Here is a 16,698-nt window from a genome sequence, read left to right on the forward strand (position 1 = left end):
CCACTGTCTCATTTTAAATATTTCTATATTTTGCAGAGATTGCTCTTTGCTGTCCCCAGCAAGTCAGTGCCAGGCCTGAAAGCTTTAACTGATTTTTAATTCACTAAAATTCTGGCTGTAGATTTAAAAACAGCACTCTTGATTAATGGACGAAGCTTTATCATCATACCCTCTGATAAGAAACTCAGGTGATGGAGAGCCTATTGCTTTAGAAGCATAATGTTGCCACTGAAAAGGAAGGTGATAATTCTACATTCTTATGAAACCTACAAGGAAGTATGGACATTTGTAAATGGTAAAAAGTGGATTCAGTGGGCCAGTATTAAACAAGACTTACTTCATCTTTCCTAAATAGAAGGAGCCTTTTCATGATTCCCCAGATGTACTGCCTGATACAGCAATTTCACTCTGCATAATAGTAGAGCCAGCCATATAACTCAATAGGGTCAACACTGGTTAGTTTGCATGACATAAGAAGCCATGGCAAATTTTTACTGTTGTTGGCCTGTCACGACATCAGGAGCCAGGACTGGTGCTTTAGTGTGGTATGTTTGGGTTACCAAAACAGAGACTTCAACATGGTTTCTCTTGCTGTTCAGACCAAGTAGCTCTGGTTCCCACTGGTGGAGAGGAAATCCCAGAAGTTCTCATGGAATCTGTGGGATCAGTGGGAAGGGGTGCTCTAGGCATCCAGTCTGTGCTACCCAGGGCTTCCTAGCAACACACACGTCCTCACTCTACTCGTTCCAGGGGGCCAAGTGATGTGCCTGTCACCCTGCTTACTCTCTGAAACAGGGAGTAAATAGCTAAATGCATGGAGGAAGAAGATGGGGATTGCAGCAAAAATGTCTAAAGTGATTTGTTAAAACATTCCTTTGAGGGCTGAAGTGGGTACAGAGTGTTACAGAGGTGGAGATACCCTTGGGAACCTGCCGTGAAACTTCAGAGAGCTACTCATGAAGGCAGCTGAGGTCCACAGAGGACAATGCACTGCAGGTGGAGATTTGGTCCCAGGACTGCCCAGACACCTGGCGATCATGAGAGGCTGAAGCAGGAAGCATGGAAACCACATTGCGACTTTCTGACCAGTAGACCGAGACTGGTCTGACCAGTCTCATGAGACCATCTGACCAGTGGATTGAGGCAGAACTTGACATATTAAATCAGTGTAAAAATTTAAACTACCTTCATCCAGATAAAGGACAAAACAAGCTGGGTTGAAGTCTCTCATTTTTCACCCTTTCATTCTGCAGAAGATCTAATTTGGAATCAGGCCTTCTCGTCACCCTCCTTAATTCCTACACACATGCTGTTACTGATAAATGTCAGCAGCTTATTAGCTCATGGAAGCCGGTGTGCGTGCGTGATTAGCAGGGTAAACTCTGATTCTACTCACTTTCCGCTCTTACTTCCCCATGAATAGATAATGTAATTGATGCGGTGCCCCAAGGTTTTGAATGCCCAGCTGCCCTAGAGCAACGACTTGCATGTTTAAATTCATGTGACAGGCTCTTTTTAACGCAGATCAGTAAAATATGTATCAGAGCTAGAAGTGATGGAACAGAGACACCTGTGCCAGGAAAAGAGGGAAAGAGTCTATAAAAGTGATGGCTTCAATGATTTAATAACAGCAGTATTGTTCCAATTATTTAATAGTAACAATAGTAATAATAATGGGTTAAATCCAGATTTATGCTGGCGCAACTGCACTCATGCAAGAGGACTTCCATGCTTGCTTCTTTTCACAGCAGCCTCTTCAGCCCTCTGGATGTCAGGATCAGAGCCTGATTCAGCCTGAAAGTCCCTGCAGAGCCAGGAACGCAGCTGAAGGCGTTTGCAAGGGACAGGTGCATGGTAGTCATGCGCTGCTTTTGGAAGCTCCCCAGAGCTTCAGGAAAGGCTCCTCTTTGCCGCTGCAGCAACACCTGCCTCCATGGCGGTTCCTCTGCACTCTTGCTTCCACCCTTGCTTCATCCTGCCCTTCCTTGACTCGCCTCATCTCTCCTCACCTTGGACCAAACCTGCCTTCTTGCCTGACTCTTGCCTAGCAACAGCCTGTTTCTGTCTTCGCCTTTGCTCCCAGCCTAACCTGGCCCTGCTAGGTACCTGGACCCATCCTTCCTGCCCTGGCTGCCTCTGGTGTTGTCTCACCAGTCTCACCTTGGCCTGCTCTTGGACTATGCCTCTGTCTGGACCCTGTTGCCCCCATTGTCTGCTTTCGGACAGTTTGTACTTTGTGCGAAGCCTCTGCCTTGCACCTCTACCCTGACCCTGACAGTAGCCGCCCGCTGCCTGTGTCCTGCATCTGGCACGGCAAACACCTCACAGAGTCGGGGTCCCTGCTGAATGGCTTGCAGGGGGGACCCCAGATCAGGCAAAAGACTCCTCTGGGCAGAGCCCTTCCTTCCGAGTAGAGTGCTCCTTGTTGTGTAAAGTGCCATTTATCTGATTGCTTTTACTGGCTTGTTTTACTGCTTTGTTTTACACATTCTTTATTTTTACAGAGTGTATTTTAGATGGTCACACCCTGCCTTGTCTGAGGTGAGTTGCCCCGGGCACGAGTGCACGATTTATTTATTAAAAGCTTTTCTATACCACCCCCTACAAATGTCTTGGGAAGGCTTACGATAAATAGGCAGAATAAAACAAACCCCGCAGCATCCATCATTAATATACTAAAATCCCAGTTAAAATCAATTAAACATTAAAATACTCTCCCTCCTAATCTCCTTCAAGCAGGACCTCTGCTTCAGATCTCAAGGGGTGGGAGTGCAGACAGGGAAAAGCAGGATCTACATTAATATCACAAGGAAATAAAAGTGAAATCCTGATACCAGGACTGCAGAGGATCAGGCCGGACATGGATATGCCGTCCTACTAACAGGGGGTTAGGGACAGTTGCTGAAGGCACTACTGGCAGAGCGATGTTCAAGCTAACTCTGGTTAGTACTGCACAGAAGAAGGCAATAGTTAACCAGTCGTGAAGACTTTGTACCTATAATGAAACAAACAGGGATCACCTTAGAGCTGTCTGGGGCTTGAGCATGTAGTCGGCAGGGCTCCAATTGCCCGCTGTCTTTGTCTCCACTCTGCCTGTGAGTGAACTCAAGTATGTCTGTCTGGACTCTGTCCTAGTTGAAGACTTGTGCTTAGGTTCATACAGGGAGCTTTATTTTTGCCTTGAAATAATTGTTTTAAAATGTTCTTTGGCTTGTGTGTGATTTTTATCAATGTCCTGACTCTTGCAGCTGGTTGTATGCTTACTTTATTCTAAATTACACAGTACTCAGTCCAGGATTTTCCTCTTGGATGCTGCTACTGCTTAAAGTTCCAGGCCTAGGGCACAGAAATATAAATGCTAGTTTGGCACCTGTTTCTGAAGCCTAACGGGGATCCTGTGAGTCTCTAGGCTCAGGCTGAGTTGCACATAAGGTTGTGGCAGCGAGTGTTGTGTGAGAAATCTGGCTTGGGGACGGGAGTTGTCAGCCAAACCATCTAGAGGGCCACCATTTCTCAACCCCTGCCATGACATCACAATATGAAGTAAGTGAATTTGGCACAGCTGTGCTAATTTCAGCAGCCTCTCCTTGTAATTTTGAACAGAACACAATCATTAAATGATCAGTTCATCAAGTATTCCATGTGTGTTTGACAGGTTTTCCCAAAATAGACAGCACTTTCCCCTCATTTTTTTAATAAACAGAAAGACAAGTCTTCAGATTCCCTTTCAATGCAGTTGCATGCAATTCTGAATCTTTGGAATATCAGTAAACAACCTCACACTGTGCTCACCTACTCTCTCCCTTTTAAAAAAATAAAACCTCAGAAGGCAAAGAATAAATCAGTCTGGATATATATATATATATATATATATATATATATACACACACGAGAAAACCTTAAGCAACAGTTAACCAGGCTGTCAGCGGGAGACATAGTGAATGACAAACCTGACAAATTTGCCACTTACTTCAATGGATTTCAACAAATATTGTGACTCGATATATTCACATCTATATAGGTTATGAGATGCCTTGTTTCGCAACATGCATTAAACTCTGCACCATTTACGTAGTTAAGAGCATTTCTAACACCTATGGCTACTAACTAACCTCGAGGGAAAATAACCAAACCCAGACTGGCTGATTAGTATGCTTTTGGGCCCATTGCCAGGAAAGCACAGGTCCAAACCATGTCCTCTAATCATAAAAGAATACAGAAAAGCTACTTTCAACAGAGCCATGTTGTCTACCCTGGCTGGCAAAGGTCCACCAGGGATTGCTCTCATCATCTGCCTCCTGATTCTTTCTCAAAACTGGAGAGGCCAGGAACAGACAGGGGGATTTTCAGAATACCAGACGTTTATTCTGCAACTAAGTCACACTTTTTAAAAAGTGCCATTTCAGTGTACAAATAAACAAAGCCATGTTGCAAAGAAGTCACAAGGACAAAATAAAATGCATAGACCAGACATTCAGGTAGTTCTTAAGAGCTGATTAGGAAGCATGGTTTCTAATTTTCCCATCTTTCACAATAAATTCATGACAGTCCACAACAATTCACAGTAATAACATAAAACCTCTGTATTTATGAATACCTATATAAAGTGGTCATTTTGTATAATAATAGAAGACATTCAGAGCCATTCCGTACCCCCGCACTCTGTCTGCCTTCTTGCTGGTGATAAAATTTTAGCAGAGGTGATGTACCCTACTTTATTAATCCACTCCTTGAAGATGGTATGCTGGCTAATCTCCATTTGGCAGCAATGACTAATTTTGCAGCAATTAAAACATTTCCTACTCATGTTGTATGTTTGTTTCCCACGTCAGGTCCAAAGCAGGTGTGCTTTTGTGCTTCCCGAGGGGCCACTGTGTTGTTCCATCACTGCAGCAACCTGCTGTTCACCTGCCTCTTGCTTTGGATCAGGCAATGGTGGTGGTGAGCAGGAGCGGCAGGAGATGCCAAGGCCTGCTTGCTCCCTGGTGCTCCACCTTACGAGCAAGCGAGCAAGCAGGAACATCCCTGAAAAAGAGGATGAGGGACAATTGCAGCTTGTGACAGTGGTGATGAGAAGAGACCTGCTGTGAAGGGCGGAGGGTGTCTCCTGAGCACCTCTTGCCTGAGGGCCTGAAAAATCTATAACCAGCACACCTCATTTCTTACAACAACTTTATTATATCCAAGCAATATGTGTCATGGGCCAATTTTTCCTCCCTTTGTACATTCAAGGCAACAGACCATTCCTTTGCAAAAAGCTCTTTATTCACCAGAGGATACCCAATAGGTGCAATCCCCATGGAATGTATCTTTGAGCATACACAAAGTGCTCCACTGAATCCAGTCCAAACAACTCCTTTTGCATATGTCTGGGGCTGATCCCTTTGGAAGGGCCAGTTTGGAAGTGAGTACACCTCTTTGCCATAAGCCTATCCACCAGTTAGCTGGCCCTCCTCTCCCAACGCCATATCATGGGGTCAAGAGTCATACCAGGGTTGTCTGACTCTGAGAGCTCCTCCCACAGGCCCTCACCAGACATCTGTACATCTTGGCTATTCTCAGAGCTGGCCTGAGCACGGGAGGTGGTGGGGTGAGTGGCCTTGCTTGTCTCCACTTCTTTCATCTCAAGGCCTGCAGCCCCACATTTCTAAACTCCCTCTGCCCCCTTCCTTCAGAGCCATAAGTGTGCACGAGGAACTCATGAGTGTGCACTAGGAAGGACTGCCACCCTCATTCCCGACACGATGTACATAGGCTTCACCACTGACAGCTAGCGCTGAATGGTGGCTAGAATGTTGTATTTAGCAGTGATGTGTTCAAGTCCTTTGCTCCAAGTCTCGAATCAAGTCTCAAGTCTTTGAAGTCCAAGCTGAGTCTCAAGTCATTGCAAGAAATTTTTGAGTCAAGTCTCAAATCTTTTCTCCAGTCCTCCTCTCTCCTGCCCCTGCCTCCGTGTCCTTCCCTCCCACCGCCTACCTTATAGAAAAAAGAAGAGCTGAAACCTTGCTTTCCCCTCCCCCACTGCAACCTCCTCCTCCTCCTCCTCCTCCTCCCTATCCTGCCCCCACCCCCTTGAAACTCCCTCTCTCCCACTGCCTCTGCTGTGCTCCTGCCAGCCTGCCTGCCTTCCAGGACATCCTGCTGCACAGTAAACCCTGGAGTGACTCAGTTGTAAAAATGTAGAGCTCTCATGTCAAGTCACTCACTCGTTGCTCCTGAGTCGCTGACTTGAGTTGGACCTGGGAGTGAGTCACTTGACTTGAGGGCCCAGCACTGGGCCTTAGGCTTTGGAGGTTTGGGTTCTTGTCCACATTTGGCCATGAAACTAAAGCAAGGACTTGAATTCAAACCATACTAAATTCACAGCTATGAAAAGCTCAGGCACTGATGAGGCAAAGCAACTTGTGAGGACAAAGCAGAATGGAGGAAGTTCATTGAGGCCATCTTGGATTTCATGGAAGATAAATGAGCGGTACATAATAAAAAATTAAAAATAGATGTGACATTAACCTACATAATATTTCTAGTCATTGAAGTATGAAAATATATTTCCTTTGTGCCTAATAAATGAAACTGCAGGAAGGCTTTCCCATACTTTGATTAAAATTAGTCAGTTCCCCCAAAGTCTAATTATTAAGTCACTAGATGAAGAGATCTCAATTTTTTAGCTGGGCTCAGCTTAGTTTCTATTTCTATGCTTTCTCCAAGTTTTTTTTCCAGGGGTAGGGACTATTTTGGTTGCGGGTGATGAAGACCATGGCCACTTATGCATTGCCCCACCTCCCACTAGTTGACTGGTATCTGCTCAGTTGCTGTTACGGTACTACCTGTTGATGGTCCCTCATCTCCCTCCTAATGGCTCATGGGCTTTAAATCAGACTTGGATTAGACAGTCCATCAAAATGAAACACTTTTCCAATGGAAAATTGTCCTTTGACAGCTCTCCAGAATAGAGGACTGTAAAGTACCCACCTACATGGAACAGTTACATGACCCAGACAATAACTGGGAAGGGGTTTTTTAAATTGTTTGCCTCCTATCTTTTAACCAACCATGGTATTCATTCTCACTTTAAAGAGTCTAGAATCAATGAGTGTGAAATAAAATGTAAACACGCACAAAATAAGATAGATGAGGCCATTCAGAGCACCCATAATGATTCAAGTGAGAGAAATAAGACAAAAATCCAGTCTCAAGTGAGCAAAGCAAAATCAACATAACGATGATATCAATGCATCATTACAGTCAAAATGAATATGTGACGTACACAGAGTTCAGAAATATAATACCAACTTGGCTCTTAAAGGATGACAAAGTTGATGCATGTTGAATATCCTTGGGAAAAGAGATCCACAACTGAAAGTCCTACAAAACAGACTTTTCCTCCAGGAAACACCTGCCTAATAGCCAAAGACAGGTACGGATGGAGATGATAATTATTTAATTACATTTCTATCTCAGCTTTCCTATAATGGGTGGGGAGGTGACTTACTTAGTTTTCACCCTACATGTCATCATCACAACAATCCTGTTAGACAGATCAGCTTGAAAGTCAGTGACCTGCTAGAGATCCTGCTGCAAGCTCCATGCCCAAATGTGGGTTAAAACCTGTTTCTTTCCTGTCCAAGCTGATGCTATAGCCACTATGAAACACTGCCTCAGTAATTTTAGCTGCCAGATAGTTTCTTATCAGGAAAGGAAGTTCTTAATACACCCTGTTCACAGAATCATTTATGGCTTTTTATAAAGCAAAATAACACGATTTTGATTTGTGCCTGGAAATTAACTGAGATCTTGGATATGGGTATATGGACTTGGAAAAAACGGAATAAGGTTGTTTGGGTTGCACATGAATATGTGATTATTCACTAGTGTGGAGCATAAGAGAATTAGAACAAGGACACTTGGCTGAAAAGCTTCTTTTACTGTGTTTTTTGAAAATTGGTGGAGTTGGCTATAGAAAGAGTATGAAAATCAGAAGGTGACCCAAGGGGGACAGAAAAATGTTAAAATACTCCAAACTGACCTGAGAGATGGGTCCTATCCAGGAAAGCAAGCAAATTAGCTGAACCTGGAGATTCTAGCCCATGCAATACAAAATAAAGGTGCCAGGGAGAGCCTTTTCATGTGTGCCTGGCAAACAGCTGGAATGGTGGCAGGGGGAGTACCTACACCGTCTTGGAGCAAACCTGCATCATGAAATTTTTAAAAAGCCAAGCTGGTGTGAAAATTATGTGCTCTCAGCCTAAAACCCATCTGGCCCATTAAAACGCAGAATCTGCCCTTTAAAATGCAGATATGCATTCGTAGCTCTTGAAAGAACATGGGCACCGGGATGCAACCTATCACCCAGATAAGCTCCCTGTTGCATGTCCGTGTCCTCTTCGATTTGTGCTGCTTGGCTGAACAGCGTAGCAGTAGGTGGTTTTCATTCAACGGAATGTTTGCATATGGTACAGAAGAGCCATCTAAATCATAGGGTGGGTGGTAAAAGCTTTCCCAAACATGCTTTTCGGTGAAGGTATGCATGCATTTTTAATGTCGTTTTCCTTCTTTCCTGTAGTCATGTAACAGAGCAAAGTAAGCAGCTTTCTGCTGTTGAAAAGGAAAGAAGAGGATGAACCTCTGGCAGCTTCAGATGATGCTTCCTTTTTGCAGCAGTCGTTCAGGATTGGTCTCAAAGAGGCTTTGCCTGCTTGATGACCTGCAAATGTGTGACCAAAAGCAGAACAGGGATGTATGAGGATTTCCCTTTTGCTCAGAAATGACGATGCCTTGACTGAACCTCTAAATGTAACTGTGAGTATGTATCCATTAGAAATATTGCAGACCTATCAAAAAGATGCTTGCATTCATCTGATTCCTGATTCCCAGTTCGATTTACCCAAATTTATCGTTCAATCACTGCAGAATTTGTGCAAGTTTCCTGTCCGTGCAGAGTGAGCAGCTTGTGCAAGAATGTGAACAAGGCAAGTGCAGGAGACAAGAGGAGAGCCAATGTTTGCCAAATCTTAATAACCTCAAACACTATTTATTTATTATTCCTGAAGAAAACAACCTGCACTTTCACTGGAAATGAATGAAAAAAATAATTATTTACCAAACTTTTTTTCCCCAAACTCACACAAACCAAAGCACTATTATATGGTGATATTGACAACTTTCCCAATTCTGTAATGCAGTTTGCAATTAGAAATGTACACAAAAATGCACACAGTTGAGTAAGGTATATATAAGAACACACACACGCAAACACGAATGCATGTATTGGGGGAAATTGCTTTCACAAAAGGTGAATTTTTGGAAATATGAAACAAAAATGTGTTTAATGGGAGAAACACATACAAAAATAAGTCTTAAGTTTTGTACAGACTTCTAGAAAAGACATTTCAGTCTGATAAGGAAATGGTATAAAAAATGGGAAATGGAGGAGAAATTGACAGACTTGTGCATCCATACCCTCCAGCCTATTTTCTAGGTGATAACTAAAATTAATAAAATGAAGCAATAAAACTATATACTTTCAAGGCAAATAGTAAATAATTTTAATCTTTTAAAAACGGACCATAGAAAGCTACAGTGGTTTAGCAGTGGTGAATGTCTCTTGCACGTAGAAATCTCATAGAATTGAAGGGTTGTAAGTATAGTACCCCAATCAACCATGTACCCAGCTTCTAGGAGTGCCATCCACACTGCAATTAACTGTTTTTGCTAATTGGGATATCATTGGGAACTTTGTCAAATACCATTTTGAATAAAGACATATGATAGCCACATCAATTCACAGTTTACTGTATAATGTAGCAGCTTCAGCTTCCTAGATTGCAATTCATCCTGTTCAGGGGACTTGAACTCAGTTAACATTCTTAGATTCCTGGAATCCTGCTTTTTTAGCTTGTTTGTCACATGTGCCAGATGGGACAGAGATCCTCTTTTGGGAAATGATTGAGCCAAACCAGGAGTGAAAGAATGTAGCTTTTTCTTTGACACCTGTCAGCATTCTGTTTCCACCACGCTGAAGCATTTCCACTGGTTTCTATGTGGCAGGACAGCACATCAGAAAAACCAGCACTTAGTAAATAAGCCCTTGTTAGTACATCACACTGATAAGCAAGAAAGCCAACACAGTGCTGCATTTTAATTCACCAGGTGTGTAATTGTCTAGGAACTAGAGCAGATCTAATTGAATGAAACCAACTGTTAAAATCTAATATAAATTTATTAACGCAATAACATATTATTTAGAAGCCACCAATGCAAAAACCATTTTTGAAGGAGTTCCATCTGTGCCAATTTATCAAGTCTACCCAGAAAGGAGATTTATGATGCTGAGATACAGTGCATCGTGAGGTCAGTGCACCAAGTAAACACGTTACTCCTGAGTTGCTTTTCCACAAGGCATTATCGTTCTATATCTCTGCATTCACATAGAGTGAAGTCTTGAGTCCCCTCTGACACCTCTCAGTCTTCCTTCTCTTTATACCATTTTGTTTGCACATCCCTGCAGGTGGAACATGGTGAAACCTAGTCCTTTTGTGATCCTCCCGCTTCTCCATTAATGGAATTTCCCACCCAGGTTGTATCCTAGCAACTGGCAGCATCACCAGCTCGAGGAGGGGGACCTCTGTGTCAGAGAGATTGCTCAGCTCCTTCTGTGGGACTCATCCAGCCCTTGTTTCCTCCTCTTGTTTTGCTATTGGTAGACCAGGGCTCTTGGCAGCCCCGACTGTCAATCCCACCTCCTGTTCTGCTATCTCTTCATTCCCACAGGCCAGTTGGCCATCCCACCCCCCCACATCATCCTAGACTGACAACTCCTCTCCTTGTTCCCCAGACATTCCTTGACCTTGACCTGATACTTGGGCTTATTGAGATTCCACAACAATTTTGTCTTCACTGTCAGAGTTTGCATTCCTGTCCCATCAAAACTATACACTGGACACCAGGACAAGGTGCCAGAACATGCATGAACCCAGGTACCCAGAGGCCATTTCACCCACTGGTTTGTCTACTAATATATGCTATATTTTCTATATGTTGCAAGCTGTATATATGTTGCAAGCTGCTTCTATATGTTTTTGGCTTCTCCTGGGGCCCAAGGAAGCAACCAACAAGAACTATTAAATTATACAGTCTTTAAAAGAATAAAGATGCATCAGGAGAGCCTGGCTAAAACTCAGATGCCTGACATCAAGACAGGGCTACGGGTCACTTATCAATATCAGCCCTTGCCATTCAATATCATGAAGAGGAGGGCAATAGATAAAGTCAGAATAAGACATTTAATGGTGAGATCACTTTTTAAAGTTGTGCTGGTGAGTAGCTGCCATTTGAGTTCATCCTCAGGTAGAAGAATATTTTGAGCAGGCACTACTGAAAATCACAGTAGTGGGTGGGGTTAAAGCAACATGTGGAATAACATGGTTTTAGGAGCTTGCTGAAATCCCAGGAAAGATACATGCCTAGGATGGATGAATCTGTCACTTTTGGATTCTTTCAGTACCTTATTCTTCCATTGATAAGTTTGGTTTGTCCTAAACTTGAGCACTTTCTTTTTTAAATACCCACATAAGCATTTTACCAAGTGCCTGCATTTTTGCTTGTCTACTGGACACATTTGTTGTGAGCAATTTTCTGAATATAACTGATTTTCAAAGATATTTTTCCCTGATAATATACATCTCCCATGTCTATTTTAAATTTGAGAACTCTGTTGCAAATTTTGAAGCATAATTGAGTTTTGGTTTTCATAATTTCGAAAATGAAAAATTATGTAAATCCACAGAATAATGGAGAGTAAATAAATCTCTCCATCCTTATCTGTGTGTGCATTCATAGCTACCACTAGAGTTTGAATCTGTAACATCTCGGATTTGTTGGAGCAATACTTCTCAGAATAACAGTGTTTTCAGACCTCTAAGTACCAATCCATGGGTGAGTTTGCATGTCACATTAAGGCATTCTGAAAAATAAGCCACCATGGGTTGGTTGTTAACTTGCTAACCCATGTTACTTCAAATGTCCAGGTGCTCTTTGGCTTGCTTCTCCATTACTCCTCCCACCTATTCCCAGCATGTATCCCATGGGTGCTTGCAGTGAAACCTCAACTCCCCACTCAGTTACTCCAATAGTTAACATAAATGCACTGACTTGCAGAGTAGAATTTATTTTGTAGAATTTCCTTTGCATTTTCAGGGAGATGTGAGTACAATTTACTTTTTTTTTCTTATTTATTTTTGGGAAGATCATTCTACAAATCACCCCCAAGATGATAACCATAGTGTCAAATATGTATGCATCTATTCAAAGCTGGAAAATAATGAGAAATGTGCCTAAGGTTTTAAAAAAGTGTTGCTGTTTAGGAAGGCAACAATATATTAGATGAGGGGGAGGTGGATAGCAAAGGAGAAGGAAGGTGGAACTTGTGAAATCACAAGAAACAACTGGGTTTTTCACTCCTCTTGCTAGGAAGTTCTGTAGTCCTTCCAATAAGTCATGCATTGGCCACATAGCCAAATACACACATCATAATCAGCCACTCTCAAAACAGGATATTGGAGCGATTTGGGCATGGTTAACAAACTTCTCTGAGAAATCTATGCTGGCTTCATATATCACAAGAAGCTATCCTGAACCAAGCAGGGGTGACAACCCACGATTGTTATCATGTCATGCAAACCAGGTTCTTATATGGATGAAATGGTCCCAGCCATGCACCAGAGGGAGGCCTGAGCAAGTTTGCGGAGTGCTGATATTTTCTAGAAGCAAACATTAGAGAAAGAAACATAGGCAGTGGGTGGAGGGAAGAAGACCCAAACTGCCTAATTCACTCTGTGAGGGGAAAAAAAGAAAAGAAAGAAAACTAGGAGGGAAGGGCAATGGAATTAAGTGTTGTCTGTTAAATCCCTTTACAATTCCAGTATTGTATTACAGTTGAAATAAGAAATGAAGCTATTGCAATGAAGCACAAAGGAAAAACAAGTGCATTTAGAATATGTCTAACGTCACAAATGTTTTCCACCTAAAATTGCCAATCTAAAATCCATACTTTGATAATACACTTTTTAAAAAATCTAACACGTCAGACTAGCTTGGCAACGAGCAAAGCATCAAACACAAGAAGAAACTACTTATCACAATCACTGTACAATCCCTGCTTCCATTTCAGATCATTACCTGCTTCCTTGGTCTGGATCACTCTAGATGGCGCACTTGGATCTCCAGTCCCAATTTTGTTCATCGCTACAACTCTAAATTCATATTCCACCCACGGGTTCAGTTCGACAGCCATCGCAGACTCCATGTCACCACTGATGTTTTCTGGAACTGCGAAGAGAGAGGAAATTGAGTAATTCATTATAAGACATATAATCCGCAAACAATTTTCTCTGAAGTTGCTAAACTGAAGTTGGAGGAATCAATTGCCAAGAGTGTGTCTCAAGAACATGGTCTTTGCTAATTTCTATATAACATGTCCTGACCTGCATCATTTGGGCTCACACATGGATTGAAATTAAATAAGCACAGCTTTTAACTCCTTCGAATGTGGCAAAGACATTCTTAGCACTTGAAACTTTCCAAGAGAAGGAGGAATTTTGAGAGGAAAACACATATTTAAGTCATTGGAGTCATTGAAGGGTGCAAGCCCAGGGCAAAATCTTAGGGCGATGACCAGAAGCCTCAAACTCAGAGGCCTCCAGTGCAGGGCAGGAGAAACTTCAGAAGGGATCTTTGGCTATCTAGTGATACTGTTTCGGGGAGGGGGCAGGAGTGGGCTCAGAATACCTCCTCTTCTGTCTGCTCCCGTCTCCTTCCTGGCCCACCCCTTCCTGCCCCCTTGAGCTCCTCTCTGAGGTTGCTTTCCCAACCTCAGCAGCTGAAGCAGTTCTTTCCACACCCGGAGGAGGAGGCAGGGGATAGAGAAGCTCTGATTTCCTGTTTGGCATTTAGAACTTGCCTCCAGCCACCAAACTTTCAATGGTCCTTCAGATTATGTGCTACAGGATCATTCTGCTAATTGGGGTTCTCTTTCTTTTTATCTTGCCTAAAATTTGTAGTGGGACATTGGAGATAAACATCCTGATATAAATGAGATGGAGGGGGCAAAAGTATTTACAGGGATAAGAGCCTTGGCTACTGGGCAATACAAAAATGAAGTAAATAAATACAGAGGCAGAGATGGGAAGAAGACTTATTCCAGCAGAGAGGCTCCTATCTTTTCTTTCCCCCCTCTCCACCTCAATTTTTTAGGGTGCATGTGCATGAATGTTGGCTGGGGAATGCTGGATTTGCCAGATGTGTTTTGGGCTAAACATGCATAGGATTGAACCTTTACCATATTACAAGCTTCAGGCTCTGCCAGTGGTTTTGGTGGTGTGGCAGAAGTAAGGAAGTTTTGTCAACTACCAGCATCATTGCACCTTAAAGATGGTTCGAATGCACCCTGTGATTTTGAGGGCCTCATTATGGCTCAGCTGTGGGTCAGCTGTGTTTTGGTACAAAAATGATTTGGGTCATCCTGTACAATGACCTACGTATGATGGGAGAGAGATACATCCAGATCGCTTGGTGGCTTTGGATATTATTAGCAATGTCTCAGACTATCTGATTGGTGGGAGTAGGAGGAGATGCTGCATTGTTGTGGTTCCACATGGTGGGGCAGCTCCAGGAAGTTAGTGCCTGGGGAATATTGCTCAGTCCCATAGAATAGCCACTGTGGTATTTCCCAGGGTTGATCTTGTCCCTCATGCTATTCCACATCTACATGAAACCATTGAGTAAGGTCCTCCAGAGGTTTTGGAGTGCATTGCCACCAGTATGCTGATAACATGCAGCTCTCGCTCTCCTTTTCACCTTCAGCAGGTTAGACTGTGGATAGGCTGAATTGGTGTTTGGTTGTGACAATGGGTTGGATGAGGGTTCACAAACTTAAGCTCAATCCAGGCAAGAATGAAATGCTGCCGATGGACAGTTCCTCTGGCCAGATGGGGAGTGCTCAACCTATTCTTGAATGGGTTGCACTCCCTTTGATGGAGCAGGTTTGCAGCTTGTGGGTGCTACTTGAGCAGAATGGAATCATCAGTGGCCAAGTCAAGAAAGAACTGTCAGCAAAAAGGAGCTTGGCATAGTTTGCAGCCTGCCTGTCTGGACTTTGCCCTGGGCCCTTGATCACACCTCTGCTTTTTTCCCCCAGCCCGAGACAGGCCACAAGATTCACTCAAGTCTCTTGATTGACTTTTGGTTTATTTGTTCTTTAATTCTCTCACCTGTTTTTACAGTCTGCCAACCAAGTGAAAATGGACTTCGTGCTTGTAGGCTGTAGGATGTTATGGGGCTGTGATTGTCTGCCCCAGGAGTCCATGAAAGAGTTGCTGTGGTCTCTGTGATCTCCTCAACAATCACAACCCCGGGAGGCCCAGGTGGACCTAAAAGACAAGAGACTGAGTGCACTACTTTCAAAAACCTTATCCATAGGCCTGTTGGATCACATCCACATGTACCATGCAATTAATCCAGCTTAAGAACGACCACTCTCCATTATGACGCCCCATTCTCCCATGATTCAGTCACATGAAATAACTTTCCTGCCCGAGCATCTATATCTTCAAATCCCTTACTGGAGAATGATTAGTCAACATGGAGAATCAAGGGCATGCCAGTCCATGACATTCAGGACCATAATGCTTCTAAAGTCTCAACCATGGGTCCTAGACCACCCTTCCTCAACCTTGTGTTCTTCAGCTCCATTCAACATTCAGTTCTGGCCCACAGCTTTTCTTTCCCAGGTCCATTGGCCAAGCTGGGCTGATGGGAGCTGCAGCCCAAAACATCTGGAGAACCTGAGCTCAAGACATTTGTTGCCTGAAGCAAAGGACAAAATCACACCCTCCCTACTCTGTGGGATGTATGTAGAATTCACCTCAATTTTGGTGATGGGATAACATTCCGCACCACACCTGAGAGGAGCAGATGTTTGCAGGTGTGGAACAGTTTGTGTGGCACATACAGCTGTATCCTTTAGCACAGAGAAGCACCTGGGAGGTTCAAGGGGAACAGTTGGGGAGTTGTTGGTGCTGGACTGAACATTTGTTGCTGGATGTAGTTTCCCCACCCTCCCCAATGGTAGGGCCAAAATTGATCTAGAGTACTCAAAGTAATGGCCACTGAAAGGCTTTAGTGTTCTGCCCGTGTTTTCATAAGGGAGTGAATCAAATATTCAATATTTAGTATTTGTTTATTTAAATTATTAGTGCACTACTTAATATAGCAAAGCATCAATCTGGTTTAGATGCAAAAATATTGAAATTACTGTTAAAATGCAACAAAAGCACTATGAAAGGAATCAATATTCTTTTGTTCACTGGCCTTGAGTCGATGCATGTGCACCAGTAGAAAGAAAGATGCACAGGCTAGCATCTCCTACAGGGCATTCTTACTTTGTAATTGATGTCACCTAGGGACTGACAGCAAGATTTTATACGTGTGTATTCAGAAGTACATTAGTGGCATTTTCTTATTCCAAGGCCGAGCTGCTTGAAGCACACTTCTGCTTTAAACTCATCTGGGGGCCTTGGCCAAGAGGTGGGCAGAAAGAAGATCTCAAGATGTTTTGGACTTCTAGCATTCTTGATTATTGGTCATGCTTACCTGAACTTCTGGGAGCTGCTGTCCAAAGCATTTGGAGGGCTAGGTTTTACC

The 16,698-nt window shown here is 43.1% G+C and overlaps 1 protein-coding gene across 1 annotated transcript in view; it reads right to left on the bottom strand.

Moving 5' to 3' along the window:
- CNTN5 (contactin 5) overlaps positions 1 to 16,698 on the bottom strand; it is a 312,385-nt gene that overhangs the window by 74,793 nt on the left and 220,894 nt on the right. The window contains exons 15-16 of the mRNA XM_044441829.1: positions 15,267 to 15,425; positions 13,177 to 13,326 (exon numbers count right to left, since the gene is read on the bottom strand). Of these exons, the coding sequence (XP_044297764.1) occupies positions 13,177 to 13,326; positions 15,267 to 15,425 (309 nt within the window). The remainder of the gene's footprint in view (positions 1 to 13,176; positions 13,327 to 15,266; positions 15,426 to 16,698) is intronic.

This window comes from Varanus komodoensis, unplaced genomic scaffold (assembly GCF_004798865.1).
Source record: "Varanus komodoensis strain SLA01 unplaced genomic scaffold, ASM479886v1 scaffold4, whole genome shotgun sequence".
NCBI lineage: Eukaryota > Metazoa > Chordata > Lepidosauria > Squamata > Varanidae > Varanus > Varanus komodoensis.